Source organism: Rhamphochromis sp. 'chilingali' (genome assembly GCF_963969265.1).
Source record: "Rhamphochromis sp. 'chilingali' genome assembly, chromosome: 10".
Taxonomy (NCBI): Eukaryota; Metazoa; Chordata; class Actinopteri; order Cichliformes; family Cichlidae; genus Rhamphochromis; species Rhamphochromis sp. 'chilingali'.
In genome coordinates, this window is record NC_137937.1 from 2,990,663 (window position 1) to 3,011,135 (window position 20,473).

General features: G+C 42.0%; 1 protein-coding gene across 1 annotated transcript in view; it reads right to left on the reverse strand.

The window, feature by feature from the left end:
• Nucleotides 1-20,473, reverse strand: part of zdhhc8b (zDHHC palmitoyltransferase 8b) — a 64,728-nt gene that overhangs the window by 14,224 nt on the left and 30,031 nt on the right. The window contains exon 2 of the mRNA XM_080894944.1: nt 2,932-3,053. Coding sequence (XP_080751070.1) covers nt 2,932-3,053 — 122 coding nt within the window. The remainder of the gene's footprint in view (nt 1-2,931; nt 3,054-20,473) is intronic.

Sequence of the window (20,473 nt, forward strand, 5' to 3'; positions counted from 1 at the left end):
CAACATGCCTTTCATCTGATCAAAGGAGCACATTTGATCGATTTGCATGAAACTCCAACTTCAGAAAATAATTTCACAGTACAGCAATAACTGACCCGGGTAGGTGAGTACACACATGCAGAAGGAAACCAAGCAAGATAGCAGCAAAGGTAGAGCACAGAAATAAACAGTTCCATAGCGGGAGATTGCTCTGCTATTATGGCTCTCAAGTCGATTCAAATAGATTTTGAAGCCAAGCCGCCTGCCAAACCAGCAAACACAAACAGCAGTTAGGCTCGCATCTCCTCTGACAGATTCTTTCCTCCAAATGCTCCATCCGAGCTTGTTCGGTAACAAAGCATTGGCCTGTTTCGTACAATCTACACCGCCTTTGTCAAACTCAATTCTATTTTTGCATGAAACTCAGGAAACAAATGAAGTATGACCTAAAATATACAGTTTGTTTTTATTTTTAGCACTAAAGACTAAGGTACCTACATCCAGTCGCATCCACAGCGACCGGCCATCAGCCACAATATTAAAGTCACTGACAGATGAAGTGGATGGTACCTATCATCTCAGTCTTCTGTTAGGAAACATTGGGTTCTAGCATTGACCCACTTAAGCATTGCTGTAGACTAAATACAAACTCCTCTCCTTAATATAACAACGCACCCCAGTGGCAGCCACCTTCCCCTGACACTCCGAAACATTTTAGGATTGTTCTCGAGAAATGCAACAAAGAGCAGAAGGTGATTTCCCACATCCCTGTCCTATTGAGCATCCTCGAAAGCCTGATCCACAGATGCCACGACCCTCAACCCACATGGTCCAAAACATCCACTGGCAATGCTGAGTACCAGCCACACACAGCAGAACCCCCTAAAATTCTGTGTCTGGGCTTCAATATGTATGAACTGTTTAAGGAGTTTTATTATTTGCAGCTGATTGTGTGTGTATGTACTTACAGTGTGATTCTTTATCATTGTTTTATGTTAACTGCGTGATGTTCAGATACATTTCATTAGCTCTGAATGCTTGTTCTTGAAAGACTGCCAGTGTGAAGGCCACGTAGAACATCATTCATGTTCTAGGTTGTAATGCTCAATTTGTTCTTGAATTGTGAGTCACTTTTTTCCCCAGCGCATCGTCACCGTCAGCATATGTTTTTGTCAGATGTTCATCCTTCACAAACGGGTGAACTGTGCATATTTACAGGACATGAAGCTGGCAAATTAAACACAGTGAAGGAGAAACATTTTACTATTGTGGTCAGTGATGATTGGCTGTTAGTGGGCATGAAATTATCTTTGCTCTTTGAGTGAAAAAACGAACACTTGAAACACATGCCATTTCCTATGGTGACATAGAGGTAGCCTACATGGACAAAAATGTTGGGTCACACCTCTTAATCTCTGAATTCAGGTGTTTTCATTGCAAAGTAGAAGTGTTAAAGAACCACAGCAACTCAGCCAAGAAGTGACAGAACATATAAAGTTGCAGAGCGGGCTCAAAGAGTGCTGAGGCTTATAATCCAGAAAAGTCTCAGCACTCTGTTGTCGCAATTACTGCAGACTTCCAAACTTCCTCCGGCATCAACAACAACACAAAAACTGTGCATCGAGGTGTTGTGTTTCCATGGCCAACCAGCTCCTGTAGGTGTAAAACATAGGTGGCCTAGTACTTCAATTCAATTCAATAAAATTGCATTCAATCCATGTAACACCAAATTACAATAATAGTCGCGTCAAAGAGAAAGCCCCAAGAGTCAAGCGACACCCTATGAGCAAGTACTTGGTGACAGTGGGAAGGAAAACTCCCTTTAAACAGGAACAAACTACAACATTAGCATTTTTATTGAAGTTTCAGTTTCTTTCTAATTGTCTTCAGAAAAATGAACTTAATAACTGCACAGCCTCATTAGCCCCAGTCATCTTTTTTGTGCATCACCTCAATTAGTGGCTTCCTCAAAAAAAGGGGGAAATTGCAAGTGCTGTCCATGACCTCAATCTGCACTTTACTTTTACAGTCTTGATGACACATATATTATAATTTGGCTGACAAATATTACATCAAGTGCCTAGAAAAACTCATCTGCCACCAGTCTATAAAACACAAGACAGCTGCTATAGAATCAGAATCAGAATACTTTATTCATCCCGAGGGAAATTAGGGGTTACAGCAGGCAGCACGCTAATGGCGCATGCGCACTCACAAAGGAACCTTCTGACCAACTTTACACAAACATCACATTGGACATGTCAGAAGGTAGGCTGATAGGAAAAAACAACGAAAATACACTACATGAGGTAAGAGGAGGAGAAAAAAAACTCCACTCAGACTGAGCTCCTGGTGGGAGAAGGCTACAGTCATGGCCTGGGGAGGCGGCTAACTGGCACTATACACAAACTACTAATCATTTCCCCTTTATGAGCAGAAAAGACTCTCTAAAGCAAGGTCCTTATCATCAAGAAGCAAATTAAACATGTCCAGGGATGGGTGAATTATCAGTACCCACTATGGCTGAGACTCAGGAGTCTGCCTGCATCAGGAGCAGAGGTCAGTGCAGCTTGTTTGACAGGCTGAACAGCTGAAAGATACTTAATACACCGTGCAATATGAAGGCTCGTATAACCTCCAGCAGTGCCCTGCATGTGAAGCTGGTAGACTGTAAGAGGCAGATAATAGGGTAATGAAACGCTGTAGGGTGGTTCTCTGATAAATGTGGTGCTATAAAAAAAAAAGAAAAGAAATAAAGAGCACCTTCTAAATGGGGACTCAGCAGAGTTTACCCATTACTTACATGTAGCACTTACATTTATGTGCACATGCTTTATGACAGACACTAATGTTTTAGATGGCAGATAAATACTGTAATAAGATTTTGCTTAGAAAGTTTACAGTTCAGACTGTGATCAAAACATTTTCAAAGCTCCTCGCGTCGGTACAAACCTCTGGGGTAAACGCCAGGGTCCATGAAGGTTGCCATACTGAAGTTGGCCAAGACGAAGAGGAAGACCAGTCCATTGTAGAGAGGCACAGCGGGCGAGATCACTTTAGTCAACCAGGGGCACCTAGAGACACACATCAAGACAAAGACAATCAGGATCCTTCCTGTGTGTTGAGCAGCACATCGTAACAAACATTTAAACAGCGCTGCATTTTCATCAACCGTGCGTTTCCCCTTCTTGTCTTTACCATAACCGCGTAAAAAGTGACAGCAAAGGTAAAAGTGTTACAAGAAAACAGACTTTCCCATGAATGAGTCTCTATTGAGTAACGATGCAGGGCAGTGTCTAACAAAATGTCTATTTAACACGAGTACATAAAAGCCCGATGAGGAGGATTTGAGGTCTTTGAACTCAATTTGTATCTTTCTGTTTGGAAGTAATTCTTCACTGGAAAAGAACTATTGTTGATTTCTTACTATGCGGCTCCACTCAGTGCACCACTTTACACTTACATAAGTTGGGCTGTAGTGAGTCACTAAAGTCCAAGTACAGCTTTTTCCTGCATCAGCTTTTTGTGCCCAAACAATCAAAGCTGACAAAAACCCAAACTGGTTGAAATCTTCTAAAATCTTTGAAACTCCTGCCTTTAATAGTAGCTACTGTTCAATTAAAATAATTGAGTTTTTGGCACAACAGCTGATGTCTTACTCATCCACAATGAACTTTAAACTTGATGTAGTCTGCACTGGGATCTGCTAGCCAATAAATGCATCAGCTAGAAATACTCCAGCCTCAACACTCACACCCAAAAGCCATCACTAGCGTGGCTAAAAATATTCTCACCAAACCTCGATGAGCAACATTTTGCATCAAACCGACCTTCCCCACCGCCTGCAAATTATAGCTCAATAAGGGCTGTGACACATTCAAGTGTGGAGACACCTGAGTAAGACTCACAGCTCTGCTCAGTCACCTGCACTTAAATGTCAAGACACTGTTTGCTTCCTACGGTGTCACGATTCAAGCCGACTGCCTCTCTGGAGGTGAAACGCCATCGGAATGGAGATGTGTGAACACCTACAGCTGGACATACCACAGAGACCCTGCAGGTCAGAAACTCACAGAGGATTCATGAATTAATGAAATATCTCACAGGGTTGGGGTGTGGGGTGTGGGGCTGGGGGTTCAAAGAGAGACTCTCACTCTAAGTGATGACTAATACACTCACGGCCGGCTGGCACACAACTCAGATACAAACACTTGAATCTCCAAACATGCCTCCCCAGCTCATTGTGACGTCAAAAGCTCCTTCCTGTACTCGTGCCCCGAGATCAGCTTCAATCCATTTATCTCCTTTCCTGCTCTGCCAGTCTGCTGTTGCTTTGCTGAATTATTCAGAGCCATGGCTCTACAAAAGACCGAGAACAGAGAAGCGCTAACAGGGACGAGATGGCCTTTCACACATGCAGTCCTCTTCAGCTTTGTTAGACCTAGTATTGGGTTGATCCGCCCTCACTGTTGCATCATATCACTGCTAACTCTAGTCTATAACTAGATGACTAGTTGAAGTTTTCAAAATGGCCACAAAAATATTCATAATATATTACATCCTAAAAGAGCTGCCACCTAAGTTAACTTTATCCATGTAAAATCGGAAACAGGTGGAGCGATTTATTGCGACATGGAAATACAGGATATAAGGCAAAGTCTTACAAGGGACAGATTTTTGTTCCTGCTTATTCTCTGAAAACACACATTGCACATATCTTCCTTTACAAGACAATAACATCAAAGTACATCTCAGCAGAACTGGCATTCACTCAGCACACTGCAGTGAGTGCTATGCTGTGTCAACAAGTGCTTAAAAAAATTGATCAAAGAAGAGAAACGGGACGCAGCCCCACAGTCTCCCGAAATCCCAATTTACTTGCCTGTCAAGGGATCATGTATTTTTGCGCAGTGTGTGATACAGTGGAGTCAGATAGGAGGTGGGGGGTGGTGGGGTGGAGTGCAGCTGACAGCAACCATTTTGGGAACCTGGGAGCTGACAGCGTGGGAGGAAAATGTGACTGAAAGAAAGTCTAATTAAGCACACAGACATTGGTTAATTGTGTAGGAGGAACAAATAACAACAGAGTGCTTATCAGCCCTGCGTGGTAAGCAGTGTTCACGCTAAGTGTCGCCATGACACTTCAACTGAGGCAAATAAATACAGAAATAAAAATGTCCACAAAAAATAGCTTGGATAATTTGTTAAGCTGAAAGGGCTTTTTCTGCCAAAAGGGCAGTAAAGTAATGAGTTTGCTTCCATCGAGGCCTAAAGTCCAAAAAGTCCAGGAATCTTTTTGATGATTAAAACTACTGCAAACAGGAGCTGGAGAGCGTCCAGGCCGATCGGCATCTAAAACAGCAGCTTGCATGCGGCCGAATACCTCACAGACACTGAGGTGCAGAGTCAACGTCTATACCAGGGAGTAGAAATTAAAATCATATTTCGTCTCGTGACTGAGATGAGGATGAAAAGGGAGATAAAAGCACAGGATTGGGAAGAAATAGCCCACAGCTCGCTCCCATGCTGGCAGAGCAGCTTGCGGTCTCCTCACTAACCTTAGCCAGATCAATGAGCGCTTTCACAGCAAACATCTTCTAAATCACTTCTACTACTACCACTACAGGTCCCATCCATGCATGCCTACTTAAATGTAAATCCACCCGTCATTCCTCGGGTTACACATGTGATTTTCCTGCTGAACAGCAAAGGAAGAAAGTCTGTAGGAGGCAGACTGCGAGCTAAGAGCGCACCTTCCCCTCTGGCGTCATACATTTGCATTGTTAAAGTGCAAATGAGCTCTTTAAACATGACTCACATGTTTGGTGAACGATTATGCAAACGGCCTTGGGGTGGTCAGAACTACTTGGTGATTTAATGGATCCATACTGAGACGTGAGCAAAAACAATTAGAAGTGTAGAGCTGTTGTTTTCTAAACCAGAAATAATTACACGACACGAATTACAGCGCAGCGCCACGCCGCTGCATTAGCTGTCAAAACTCATCCTCGCTGTTGTCTGGATTCACATACACTGTAATTCAATCCAGCTGAATTCAGTGTAGTATAGTTAACAGTTTAACAGGAAAAAACGAGGAATATTTGGAGCATTTTCCAGACTTCAAAATCCCGATTTTATCATTGTGAAATCACTGAACAAAAAATCACATGTATGCAAAGCTCAGCGACAACTGCTGAGTTGTTCATTTGATCTATATTTGCATTAAAAAGAGAGAAAAAAGGAGACAGAATGAGAGCTGTGCAGCTCATCTGCATGTGCTGCTGCTGCCCTCTGAACAGAGCAGAGGCCCCCATGTCTGCCGACTCTACCACGTTTAGGCTGCATCATTACTTGATATGTGCTTTTGACAAAATTATGTCACTATGGGATCTGCAAACAACAGGACAGCTTGAGAGTTCGTGGAGCTGGATTTGCTCACAGAGGGAGAAAGTAAAGACGCAAACGTTGGGATGGTTTTATGGAAGAAAGTCGTGAAACCCAAAATGAAACTATTTTAATAGATACACATCATTTGACAATAACAACAGAGTATCTGATATCTATTGGTGGGAAACAGCAATGGTGATGATAACTCAGCAGTCTTTAAAAGAAAAAAAGTAAAAGGGGAGAAAAACAAATCGTGTCTTAAGAAAACCACAGGCTTGAGTCTGTTGAATCAACACAAGCTCAGTGAAACACTTTTAGAGGTAAACCCCTAAAATCCAGAAAACCTCAGAGGGGAGGAAAAGCCACTGCAGTCTTTGTCAAGTAATTATGTGTTTGATGAGGAATTTGATGATTTTTAAGATGGCTCAACTGGTCCATTAGTCACAGCTGAAGCTTGAAACAGTGCTGTGACAATCAATCACCTACCATGACAAGCATCTATATGGTCTCCACTACATATCCTAAGGCTATTTGACTACTCGGATCTATCTGTCCCTCATTTTCCTTCTTTTGGATCACAGCAGAAAAAAAAAAAACAGCCTTCCCTTTGAAGTTGCTGTAATCTGCTCTTTTAGTAGCACTGGGAGAAATGGAGGGCAGAGTCTGAACAACCATCAAAGAGAAAGCTGACTGAATCCAGAGAGCTTTGGGGACTGATACTGAGAGGTGGCACTTTTCTTTGTCCAACATGGACATTTTTAAGACGCGGTCGTCTGTGTGAATGTGAATAAGACGGATTAATATGCAGAGTACGTCTGTGATTCATTCACAGTAATGCTCGATGAACTATACGTGTAAAACCTGACAGAAACGGACTTTTGATATTTCAGGCTGTCAAAATGTTATAAGTGATAATAAAATACTTTCCTGTCACCTTTTATCTGGATCTCAGAGCCATCATGAACAGTGAGTCCTCGCTGGAATTACACCCATAACGGTAGAAGACGCTGCTGGGCCAAAAGGAACACTTACAGTAATGTATTCAGCTCCTGCTGAGAACACCAACCCATTGATTAGTTCATTAAGTCTCAACCCAGTGGGACACACGAGGGAGGGTGTTCTTGTACTGACTGCCTACTGAGACCCAGTGATCCGAAATCCATTGTAAGGCTGGTATCATTTCACCCCCTAGGAAGGAAATTTTCATTAGGACTTAAAAAGAAAGAGAGGCAGTGTGAGAGAACTGTAGTCATGAAGGAAATTAGTGTGAGAGCTTGATCTCAGTTGTTACATACATGCCATCTACAATCATCTCCCAGGACCTCAGTTCCCACAGTCCATCACAGAATCCCACCTGCCAAACCAGTGCCGGTTCCTTCCTCCTCTGCAGTTTCTGTCAGACTAATTTTACTCCTCATAGGTTTCGTGAACAGCACCATAAGTCGCTTCTAACTCCCTTAGGAGCTGCCAGTCACCAACACAAACACATCCCTGAAGCTTTGTATTCACACACAGCGGCAGCGAGCCTGTTGTCAGTGGAAACAGAGGTGTGTTCACTGCAGATGTTAAGCAGAACGGTTTGAGAACTCACAGACCGAGCGGGTATCGTAAATTAAACTTCCTCTAACCCCAAGTTATTCCCTCCTTGCCTACAAACTGCAGAGCAGCCCGGCTGGCGCTCAGCCTCGCATTCAGAGTATGTAGTTAAATTAGGTCTAGTCATTGCTTTTAGCGTGACATGTCAGAAAAATTGTGAGTAGTGACCACTGCAAGCTTGCAGAGGCCAAAGTGAAATCTTTGCATTGCTTTTTTGTCTGACCAGTTGGTCTCCATTCAGAATTAACAACCGATCCTTTTGTACAAGGGGAAAAAAACATAACCGGATTTATAAATATGATTTTTAAACTGTCCTCCCTCCGTGTGTTTGTGAGCTGGAGGCTTACTGCTCCTTGATTGGCTTCCCCACAAACTCTGTAAGCAGATCTGAGTCTTAACCGAGACTTAAAGTGAGCACAGTCAAACAACAAACATGTGGTCTTCAATAGCGGACTTTAAAAAATTCAATTTAAAAAATAGCCGTCTGTGTTTGATTTTATTTATGCTCATAAGGCATATAGAGTTTAGCAAATTAATACCAATACTAAAGACTAAAAAACCCACTTCACTTGTGTTTGCTTCTCTGGAGCCTCGCGGAAAGGTCGCCTTCGCTCTGAGCCTAGAGAGCAGAGGTGGAAGCCGAGCAGCCGCGGGGTACACTGTTTGCCATCTGCATGCTCGGAGCCCAGCGTGCATTTTCATGGCTGCACAAAGGCTTCGTTTGAAATCAAGTTAAATGCTTTTCACCCCTCATGCTGCCCTTTTACATTTGCATATTCACAAATCCCATTTTGATTGTTTACAGAAAGACGACAGCAGGAAGGCTGCCCAGCGCAGAAAAGCACAGTATCCAAACCAGCTTACTACAGTAAATGACATCACGTTATAAATACGCATACTGTGCAGTGACACTATTACAAGCGTCGCCTGACTCCACACGTATAAGGCTCATGCTAAAGCGCATGGTTTCATTTCAAATTTATATTAAAAGAGCAGTGTGATTCAGTATTTATGGCTAAATGCTTACACTCGTGTTTCAGTGAAACATGACTTTATAAGAATAAAACAACCAAACATTTGAAAGTCATCCCCGGTACAGTTTCCAGTTAATGTGTGGAAGCATTTTGTAGGGGCAGATGGAGATGAATGACATTTGGTGATAAATGAAAATATTTTCATATGGAAGAGGAGAAAAGAGACAGTGTGTGTGTGTGTTTGCCTCATCTTCACTCTTCTGCCCACTCACTGTCTTTGTATTAAGAAAAAAAACCCATTACAATACTTTGTCAATCTCCCCGTTAATTTCCCCAATAACGATTTTACAAGTACTCATCTTTCCCACAGGAAAATAACAAGTCAACAACATGTGCGCTCATAATCCCATAAATCAAACGGGAGTCACTTTTCCTGATGAAAAACTGTTGGCAATGACATGTGTACCAAACTGGCATAACAAACACACTCATGTGCATGCACTGGATTGTGTGGGCTGTCCAAGTGATGACACATGGGTGGCTATTTTGTCGTTATTGGGATTTTTCTTTTCTTTTCTTTTAGGCACCCCTTGGGAAACTGGAAACCAGTACAGTGCGATGGGTCATTTGTTATAAATGAGGCTTATGGGGCCAAAGAAACAGAGGCTTAACAAGAGAAGTGCTGTAACTATGGGTTATTTAGAGAGTAGCAAAGTGTATGCATGTATGAGTGGCTGGATACTGCTAACATAGACACGCCATTGGTCTGCTCACTCAGTTGCCAGGCTGATATGTACGGAGGGAAAGCAATGTCTCAAGAAGTTTGCTTGCCCTGTGTCACATTCCCAGCCACTCTTATTCCAAGTCTCAAACATGGCAGCCTGCAAGTGTGGCCAAGAGTTTCAAGAGTTATGACGCAAAGAGGCGACAGACAGAGTCGTTCAGACTGGTTTGTGGCCTATTTTCAGATAATTAAGTGCTGGACCATTAGTGTTGCACAGTCGATACAACGGGAAGGATGAGTTGCATCCATCTTTTACAGCCAATGACATGAGAACCACAGGAATTTATTGTATTTATCTGACATTCAGTTTATTTATAATGTTGATAATTCAATTCAGTTTAATTTTATATATACATAGAACCAAATCACAACAAAAGTCACTTCAAGGTGCCTTATGTTACAATAATGGAGAGAAAACCCCAACAATGAGCAAGCACATGGCAACAGTGGGAAGGAAAAACATCATTTTAACAGGAAGAAACCTCCAGCAGAACCAGGCTCAGGGAGGGCCGGCTATCTAGCGCGACCGTTTGAGTGTGAGGGGAGGGGCCAGGACATAAGACACACTGTGGAAGCGAGCCAGAGATTAACTGATGATTAAATGCAAATTCGGGTATAAACACACAGTGAGTGAAAAAAGGTGATGAAGAAACCTCAGTGCATCACGGAAAGCCTCCAGAAACCCAGGCCTATTGCAGTGTAACTAAGGAATGATTCAGGGTCACCTGATCCAGCCCTAACTATAAGCTTTATCAAAACGGACACTTTTAAGCCCAATCTTAAAAGTAGAGAGGGTGTTTGTCTGCTAAATCCAAACTGGGACCTGGTTTCACAGAAGTGGGGCCCAAAAGCACCGCTCTCGTTGGATTTATTACCTCAGTCATAACTTTGCAATGTTATGTAATAATATCTCGTATTGTAATGATTTCAAGTCTTTTCACTCGAGGATTATGTTCTTTTTTGTTGTTGTAAAACTGTTGTAAGATACTAGTGCTATCAGTGAGGAAAAAGATGCAATTGAAAGCTCAGGAAAAGCAAGTGAGGGCCTTTGTTGAATTTGACCACTGAGGAGAGTTTGATGTTTAGCAATTTTAAATGAACCAAATAAGGAAACTCAATACATCCTGCGTTTTATCAAACATTTTTCGCTGACAGAGGCCAGTCAGTGCTCTTTGGCAAATGCAAATTTATTCGTAGCCAAAGCAGAGGGCAGCAATGCCAAATCCCTTTCAGCACACGGCTGACTCGACAGTTCTAAGAAGAAGCGAGGAGGAGATAAGAAGATCTTAGCTGAAACCTGAGGAGGTACTCCAGAAATACAGCAGCATCTACAGAGACACACATGCAGATAAACAGAGAGCAACACAAACAAACAGGCACAATGCAAAAGTCAGATAAAGCCCGAGCCTTGTCCAAGTTTTAGGAAGCAAGACGAGGTCTTAATGCACAATGTGCCCTCTCCTCCTCTCTCTAACCGCACCCTCCATGGCTCTCTTATCACTGTTATGGCTATTTATCTCTGTGCGCCATCTGCAATGTGCTCCATCCACACCACCGAGGTCAGTGCAATTCTCCTTTCCTTTCCCTTCCTGCAGGAAGTTGAGGCTAAGTTAGGGCTGGACACACACACACACACACACACACACACACACACACACACACACACACACACACACACACACACACACACACACACACTTCTTAGCCAGCCGGAGATATCGTGTGGAGGTGCTGGAGAGTTTCATGAGGAAAACAGGACACATTAAAAACACAAATACACTGTAACACATGGCTCGAACTAGAACACACAAACAGTAACATCAGCATGATGCAAGTCCTGCCATGTTGTTTGGGCTGAAGCCCTAAACAAACACCTGGCTATATTATATTATATTATATTTTATATATATATATATATATATATATAAATATATTCACTTCCAGGAAATAGCCATTCCAAACCGCTGATGCATCTGGTATCTTGCCACAGCAAATTCTGCTGTATTTGAAATCCACCTTTTGTGGCTGATAGCTTGTCTGCCCCTGCAGAGCCCATCAACCTAATGAACTGTTCATCAATCACTTTAACACACACACACACACACACACACACACACACACACACACACACACACACACACACACACACACACACACACACACACACACACACACACGAACTGGCACGGAGGTTGGCAGAGATGAATGGGACTGGTAATAAAACAAGAGGGGATGTTCACACACACATCCTCCCTCACAACCGAGGGTTCGAGTTAATGTGGTTAAGTTTTGAGGGAATTAGCTCAAAGAAACCTGTGCACACACACCAGCTTCCAGAAGCTGCTCAGAGTGATAAAATGCTCCTGTGGGGAAAAGGTCTAACACTGAACATTTCTTTGTTTCAGGTATAGTCCTCCTTGCAGCCGTGTTTCTTGCATCCAGTAGCTTATTTTTGGTGGGCAGTGTTAGTCAAACAGCAAAAAGTGAGCCCAATGCAATAGGCAGCTATAGCTGAGAGCTGTCTGCTAGCCTTCACCTCAATCTGCACCTACCAACAGTATTTAGAAATTTGGTGTTTTTTCGAGCATTTTCAGTAGAAATATGTGGTATAATAGTGCCGTACTGTATGGTAAAAACTATCCTGAATAATTTTCTTCTATTATTTTGCTAGTCTGTTAAATAGCACTACTAAACAGATATCTGTTTCTGGTACAGTTTACAGATGCAGCATCCTATCAAAGAGTGTCTCACCCTGGTGTCCAGATATGCCAACTTCTAGGTAAAAACTCTAACATAATAGTGGCCAAAACACTGACGTTTCAAAATGCAGCACCCAGAAACCAATAGGGGTTGTCACAGTGCATATATCCATTTTAGCCACCATAAGCTACACTTGACCAGCAAAAAGAGATCAAAGGAGCTATTCTTTAGAAATTGAACTATTCTTTTCCACAACACACCAGACCTCAGAGGCAGTAACCAAACAGATTCTGCTTAAAGTATAAAATGCCAAAGAAAAGAGACTAACCCAACTTAGCAGTGATATTGTAAAATGTAACCAAGTCCAGCCCACATATTCATGGTAACGTAATTAACGTCTTCCCTGTGTTCTGAACGTTTCTCTCTGGAGCGGTCCCTAAAGCTTCTTTCCATTTCAATATGTGCTAAATCAAATCCAGTCTCTAGGCTCAAAAACTTCGGCTCTTTCATTTGGAGCAATATGGACCTTTTGCTCACCTTTAACACATTCGAGGCCTAAAGGCATTACTGGACATCCCCAAATATAATATTTTGGGATATTCAGCCAGAGTTGGAATATTATTATTTTTTAATCCTAAGTGATCCATCCAGTCCATATGCAGCTTATAATGCAGTACTTTCCATTTCAATAAAAGAGCCGACAGATGTGGAAAAACAAAACTGCATTCACATTCAGGCTGAATATATTTTAGTACAAAATACTATCTTACATTGCAACATGAGCCAGTGCCATTAAACAGTACTGACAAACATTAAGAAGATGATATTACAATTAAATGTTTACATAAGGCTCAGAAAATATCTCAGTGATTATTTTTGCCAATGCTTGAAAAAAAGCAAGTTTTAATAACACATGAGAGCATCCCAGAACTGTTCTGGAGTTCCAGTACAGCAGACAGACCGTAAATAAGGATGACTGACGTGTCTTCACTACCTTGCTCTCTTTATAAAGAGTATATTATACAGCACAGGAAACCTGCTAAACAAAAACACTGCAGCTTCACAGCATCCACAAAATGTAGACAAGCTTTTTCCCCACTTACACCAGAGTGTACGTTCCTCGTGTGTAGCGTAAAACGTCTGTATCTAACTGGCGCTTTCACTCGTGTGGCAGAAGGCTTTATAATAGTCTTTTCTCTCAGGCTGCCCACATGCCTTATATATATTATGACAGACTAGGCCTGGGAGCAGACCATCCTTATAATAATGTTTGTCCAGGATCAACATTGCAACTGTCCAACCATGTTGTTCTGATGTCATAGCTTTGCAATGCTGGGGGTAAAAAAATCCTTTGTTTATTCAAAACTCTCTTCTGGAACTAATGGTAAGCATTTCAAATGTTGACTTTATTAATTTATACAGTAATATAAATATGTTAATAAGTTAGGCTCGCTGTTAGCGAAATTTAGGTTACTCATGTTGGTTTGCTAACAATAGTTTTGAATAGCTTTGGCTAACTTCTTGGCTAACGCTAACTGAATGTCACTGGTCAATATTGGTGTTGATCCTGGACAAACATAATTACGGTGATGCAGGAACGACACCAGCACAGGGAATAACAAATTGTGCATGCTTTTTTCACTGTGAGGTACAAGGTGTAGTCTTTGTGAACAACACCCTGTTTTCTAAATGTATCAGTGAGTTCTTAAAGTCAAAATGCTTGCTAGCGTACATCTCTGTACTTTTATTTAAAAATGTAAACATAAAATGAAATACACAAAATTAGATAGCGAGATGAACCATTAAACATGAAGGACCAGCAAGAACAAACAAACTTCAACTTAATATCTCACTGTACAATACTCACATTAGAACTCTCATCTAAAATGTTGTTTTAACTTCATTGTTTTTTGTCAGGAACTTTTTATGTTGCCCACCAGCTACTTCTATAAATCCATCTTAACAGAGGAGGCTAAAAGCAGTCCCCACCTCACTATAGCTTCTTATTTATTGAACATACCTCAGAGTGGTATTGATGTCCTCATCTCATTTCTGGCAAAAATAATAAATAAATAAATACACATCACAAAATTTAAATAAAGCAAATTTACAAATAAAACCAGTCACTGGGGATGTGATGTAAATCCAGCTGAGACTATGCAGAACCTGTCAGGTGGTTGCTTCTTTGTGCCAGTTATGTATCAAAAAAAGCAGCAGTGATTTATTGATGTCGTATTCTAAAGAAGCAGATTTAAAGTCAAGTCACCTAAAGGGGAAACTGAGTCGTAGCCAAGGTTCAGAAGTTTAAATGAGAGAATTGAATCAAATTTCAGGATCTTTGAACTTGAAGGCACAAAAAAAAATCAACTTTGGACGATTCAAAGGAATTGCTTGGGTTTAACATGAATTAACCCCATCCCGAGCACCTTTGTATCTTTATTGAATTGATGTGTGCGTGCCAAACTGGCTAAAGGGAAGAATTTGCAGGACAAAATGTCCTTCACTTCAAGCTCAAACCTGCTCCCACCCCACCTCCCCCCTCTCAGTTGTTCTTCTCCATCCATCATGAGTCCCAGAGCTGAGGCAGGTGCTTTCACTAAACCTCCCTAAAGAGTGCCCCCCACCACCCCCTCTTCCTCTTCCTTCTTCTTCATCTTCGTCTCCGCGCCTCCCACCCCTCTCTGCTCTCTCCCTCTGAAGAAACTCATCAGCGGCCCCTTCACATCTGCGGGAATTTTAATTGTACATTGTCAAAAAAGATTTTTTCCCCCTTTAATCCAGCAAGAGAGGCAATCTAGATCAGCTGCAGGCCTTGAGGGACACAAACACAATGAGCATTTACGCCCTGACACGTGAACAAAATGTGAAAGCCCTAGCAAACACGAACACTACCTATGAATGAGCATGCTTGCACGTGGAGATGCACAGAGCATGGAAACGTGCAAAGGAGAAACCTCTGAGATGATTGAATATGGCAGATCTTAATATCATAGTTCATTCCTTGTATCTGCTGGGACGGGGATGAAATGTGACTGTTCTAAGACAGAGAATACAAAAAAACCTAAAAAACAGACGCACTCGGTCTACAGCAGGCACCAATCGTGACGTCTGTACAGGCCGGGCTCCAAGTCCTACATGCTGCAGGGGGAACAAAGAGTCCCATTGATTTACCAGAGCGCAACAAGACAACACAATGATTCCTTTTAGAAATACAGGCTGGCAGCGTGGGGCAGAATCCCACCAGTGTTCTCTGGGAACTCGAGTACAAAGACGGGGACAGACAGAGGGCAGAAAGGTCAATAAACTGGGCTGAACTGTCTTGAATGCAAGCATTTTGCAGCTCAGAACGACATAATGGCAAATACATGACTGGGCACATTTACACACTGAACGTTACCCTGCACAGTTGCATAATTGATATTACACCAGTGTTAGCGTTTAAGCAGAGAGCATCAATATGTTCTTTCACATCAAGTGCCAATTCACACGCCAGTGCCTAGTGAGCCTCGCTGGCAAACTCGCTGCCGCTGGACAGACGTAAATATAGGACACTGACGTTAAAGCCTCACGGGGACGGTTACGACGTCTATGCACTACCATCAAAAATAAGAGCTCCTCCTGTGAAGCGCATTGAATTGGGCATCCATTCTTTCCAAGGGAGCATTTTTTAAGCTGCTGATTAAAGTATAATAAGGACGGATGGCAGAGAGAGGAGCCTGGGCTAAAAGCGTGACCTGTGGCAATGTCAGTCGTGGCACTGCTGATCACAACTGATCAGTATGTGTGTGTGTGTGTTAGGGTTCATAGGGTGAAGAACCAAAAAGATGACATGAGACCGCTAATCCAACTCCCTGAGAAATAAAGGTGATAAATCATAGCAACCATGTGTTTTAGCCCTCGTGTTTTAAAATTAATCTCAGATTTTCAGCAGTAATAGGATAAAAAGAAAAGGATTTTGTACGAATGTAATATGTAAATGTGTGGGTTTGGTTCCTGCTGATTGAAACTGATTTAAACCAATTTGGACGGAAGAAAATGAAAAGCGTGGCCCTGTGACTTCCTGAAAAGCCCAAACCACGATTTACAGTTTCTGTATCTGGCTTCACTCACTCACCAAAGGATCCTGCGAACATCATATGAAAAGGCAGGCGCTATCTTCTAAAGCACCGGCTGCCGGCCTACTTCCCTTATTAAAGGGATTCCTCTGGATGTCTCTCCCTTGATGCTTTGGGTCGCACCATCTGCTCCTGTTGCACTGGGGAGTTTATTATGGCATGACAGCCCTGCGAATTGTGACCCTTAATGAAATTGTGGTGCGATATGTAAGGTCTGATCCGCTTAGGGGGGCTGTCGAGGTCTTTGTCGCTGTAGCAGTGGCAGACAGGAGCTGGAGAGTCAGAGCAGCAGGAGCCATATGCGGGGATAAACGCTGATGTCAAGTTGCCACTGATTCAATAAGGGGGGGGGACTCTAGCTAGGCTTTTACAATAACAACATTCACATTAAGGGTGTGGGATTTCATTACTGAATTGTTAAGTGATTCCTGGCCATATCATTTACTGAAAGGCTCAACACAGTTATGGTGAGTAGCAGGTTGGCAACATGCTGGAATAGAGTCTGATGGTCTTTATTAAGATTAATGCATTTTTCTCTTTCACTATATCTACTATTGTTACTACTGTGCATCCCTGGAGACGATGAGAAAGATGAAGAATTATTTTCTAGTCCTTTGATAGACAGAGTAATATAGCAGCTTAGGCAGAGGCTGTGTTTTACACTCAGTGATCGTCTAACTGGTCCTAATGACAGAAACTGATGAGAGCTTTTGTTTACTTAGCGCACAATTCAGGCTACTTAGTGCAACTAGCTCCGTTTTGTGTTTAATGGGTTTGGAAAGACATTCTGTCTATAAATACACATGCTGACCCAATTATAGGTGGAGTAGAGTCATCTGTGATTTAGTCTGTTTGAAGCCAGCCAAAAAAAATCCCCTTGAGTCTGGTAGGTGGGGCAAGCAGATTCTCTGAAAACAATTAGAGCTGAATGCATAAAGATGCAGCCAATATCCCATTTTCTAAAATAATGCCAATGTTCAGAAGTGCTTTCACGCTTGTAAAGGCGAGATCGAGCAAGGTTTAAAGAGAAAACTGTGTATTTCTAAAAGCACGACTGCATTTTGGGCTAATGTGATATCTGCTAAAATCTAAACACACACTCGCAAAAGCAAAATCTTGCAGTGCTTCAATCCTGAACTCGAAAATCTGGTATGAGGCCACAGTCACACAAAGCATACTGTGTGGTGCTCATGTGTCTGTCCTGCGTGTGCATTGAATCCACATGCATCCCTGAACAGATAGCTGCACTATCCATCTGGACGACCGAGAGCACATGTGGATCTCCTTATCAGGTCTCTGAAGGTTTCACTATGAAGTCGTCTGTAGCCTGCACTTTGGGTTTCTTTTTTTTGCTTGAAAAATAATACTGAAACCAGAACATTTCCTACCAAAAGGAAGGAGGCCCTGATGAAGCCAAAGAAAGCCACCCTTGGTTAAAGGTTTGATGTTTAAAATCACCATCAATAAAAGAATGACTTCCTCAATTTATGAGCACTTTTTATTTCGAGAAATGTGCTCATTCATGTTCTTGCTGTGGGTTTGATGATAAGATCAGTATGTAAACACCAGAGCAGTGCCTATTAAAAAGCTCTATCCAGCACTGCATGGCCAATGGTTTCACTTTAGGACATTATAATGGAGTTCAAAGAAGAAACCAGGCTAACATTTCATAATACAGCCCACAACTCGAAACAAAAATAATTACTATGTAAGTAATTTTAAATAATGCGTAAGTTCTTTTATGTAGTGCATGAACAATTTGACATCTTGCAAACATAAGGTACTTTAGAGGAAAGGAGACACAAATAATACTGTAAGTAATTTTAAATATAGCATAAGAAATGTATTATGAAGTGCATATAAATGTACTTATAATTACTCTCAGAATAATTTGTGTCTCCTTTCCTGTTACTGGACATATTATAAATTGTTACCAAAACCAGTTGTTCCAGGCATCTCCATAAGCCGGCAAGAGCCAGAGGGTGAGTTAATTACACTCTGCAACCACAGATGGGAGCCCCATGACTCTGTTTCACAGCCAGTCTGTCCTACAGGTGAGATGGGGAAATATGCCCACTAGTGGATAGCTAATTAATGCCTCCTATCCGCTCACACGTTTGGAATTTTTGCGATTATTTATTTTTTTCTCCAAGGATTTACTGATGAATGCATTTTAAAATGCCCTTCAGTCTCTTGCCGTCTGCAGTTACTAATCTGTGGTGTCGAGCTCAGTCCAGCATGCTGCAATCTGTTATTTGTCACAAGTAATTGCAACCCGTAACCAGGCTGGTGAGCTTGCAGAGCGACGCAGGTTGGTAGCAGTACATAGGACAATTCATTTTGCGTTTGCATTCTGAATACCACAATTTATGTTCTATTTTTATTTCGCTCTGACTGAATGACAGCAGAGATACCTTACATCCGAAAAACTGATTATCAGTGCAAGCCATTGCCAAATATTAAAAAAAGAAGTCGAATTGGCTACTTTTGCTATAGTTATTAATGTTATCAGGTATGAAGCTAGGTTACACTAGCAGCTAAGTTAGAGGGGAGCCACAAACTACCACAAAAAAGTCACTGGAATAATCGTCTCTGGATCAGCTCTTAAAAAAACTAAACAAAAAAAATCAACCATACTGGTCCATCCCTAATCCTACTGTAAAAATAGAGCTCTACTTCCTACTAATCCCAGATGAACAGGTGCTTCTATTTAAAGGACCAAATCCTCTCCAATCCACCCTTTGGAATGCCAACACTCTTTCTCCTCCCCCACCCTTCAGTGTGTGGGGTTTTCACTTGTATTTCTTACTCTTCCTGACTCTCCTGGATTGTGGACAGAGAAACAAAAGCCTCCGGCTCGGAAGGAGCTGTGGAAACCTGCAGGAGGAAAATCGTTTAAGAAACCAAAGCTTTCACACACCCCACCCCCCACCAGGAGAATGTTTGACTGTGCAGGCCTTCAAACACAAAGGTGACTGGGCACTTCTCCTTCAGCTTATTCTTACTTTAAAACTGAAAGTCAGTAAAACTCGAAAGCTGTTCCCTAACATTAAGCAGCCACACCCAAAGGCCCAGAAACTATTCAAATCCAACAAATAATATGTGAGTGTTTGGAGAGTGTTTCAGTCAAAAAAAGAGGTCAAAGAAAAATCTCATGACGTTCCAGAGTGCAGTGAAGACCAAAAGATTACCTTAACTTAAAAAAGTAATAAATATGACATAACATAAACAAAGATCTGCATTATAAACTTATATTAAACCCGAGTAACCACAGTGGTGAGGACACAATAACTAGGAACTAGTTTTAAACCTGATTTTAATCTGGGCCTGTTAATACCTGTTAATTTTAGAAATAGAAAAAGATTCTTTACTCCTGAGTTAATGTAGTCGGAATATTTCTGAATGGCCCATTGCACAGAATTTGGTTGCTAACAACTGGGGCAGCAAGGAGAAAAGATTTCCTTGTTTCCAGACAGAGGAAACGTGAGCAGAGTTCACAGTGGCTGCAGAGACAATATGAATTGCGGAAAGTGGTAGGGGTAGGAGAAAAGACAGAGTAATAAGTGGAAGGAGGGAAGTGGGAGGCAACAAGGTTTACTTTAGACTTTCCTTTGTTTTCTTCGACCTCAAGGCCGCTCGTGAAACCGAGACGCCAATCAGGCAGTGCAACGCTGGCGGACAGCGAGTGACAGGACAATATGGTGCGAGTCTGGCTTTGCCAGCAGCCACAAGACAGATTGATCGCACCCTTTGACTGAGCGACCGTCATGGCAAGAGCATCGTACAGTAAACCAAAGCTCTCACAAAAGGCAGCAGAGTTTGAGCTCTGCTAATTATAGCTTTCCCCCTGAGCCTGAAACCAATTTGTCTCGTTTTCAATAGTTTCCCCTATCACGCTGGCAGAACGGCTCAGAGGCCTGTTTGAAAAGTTGTAATGA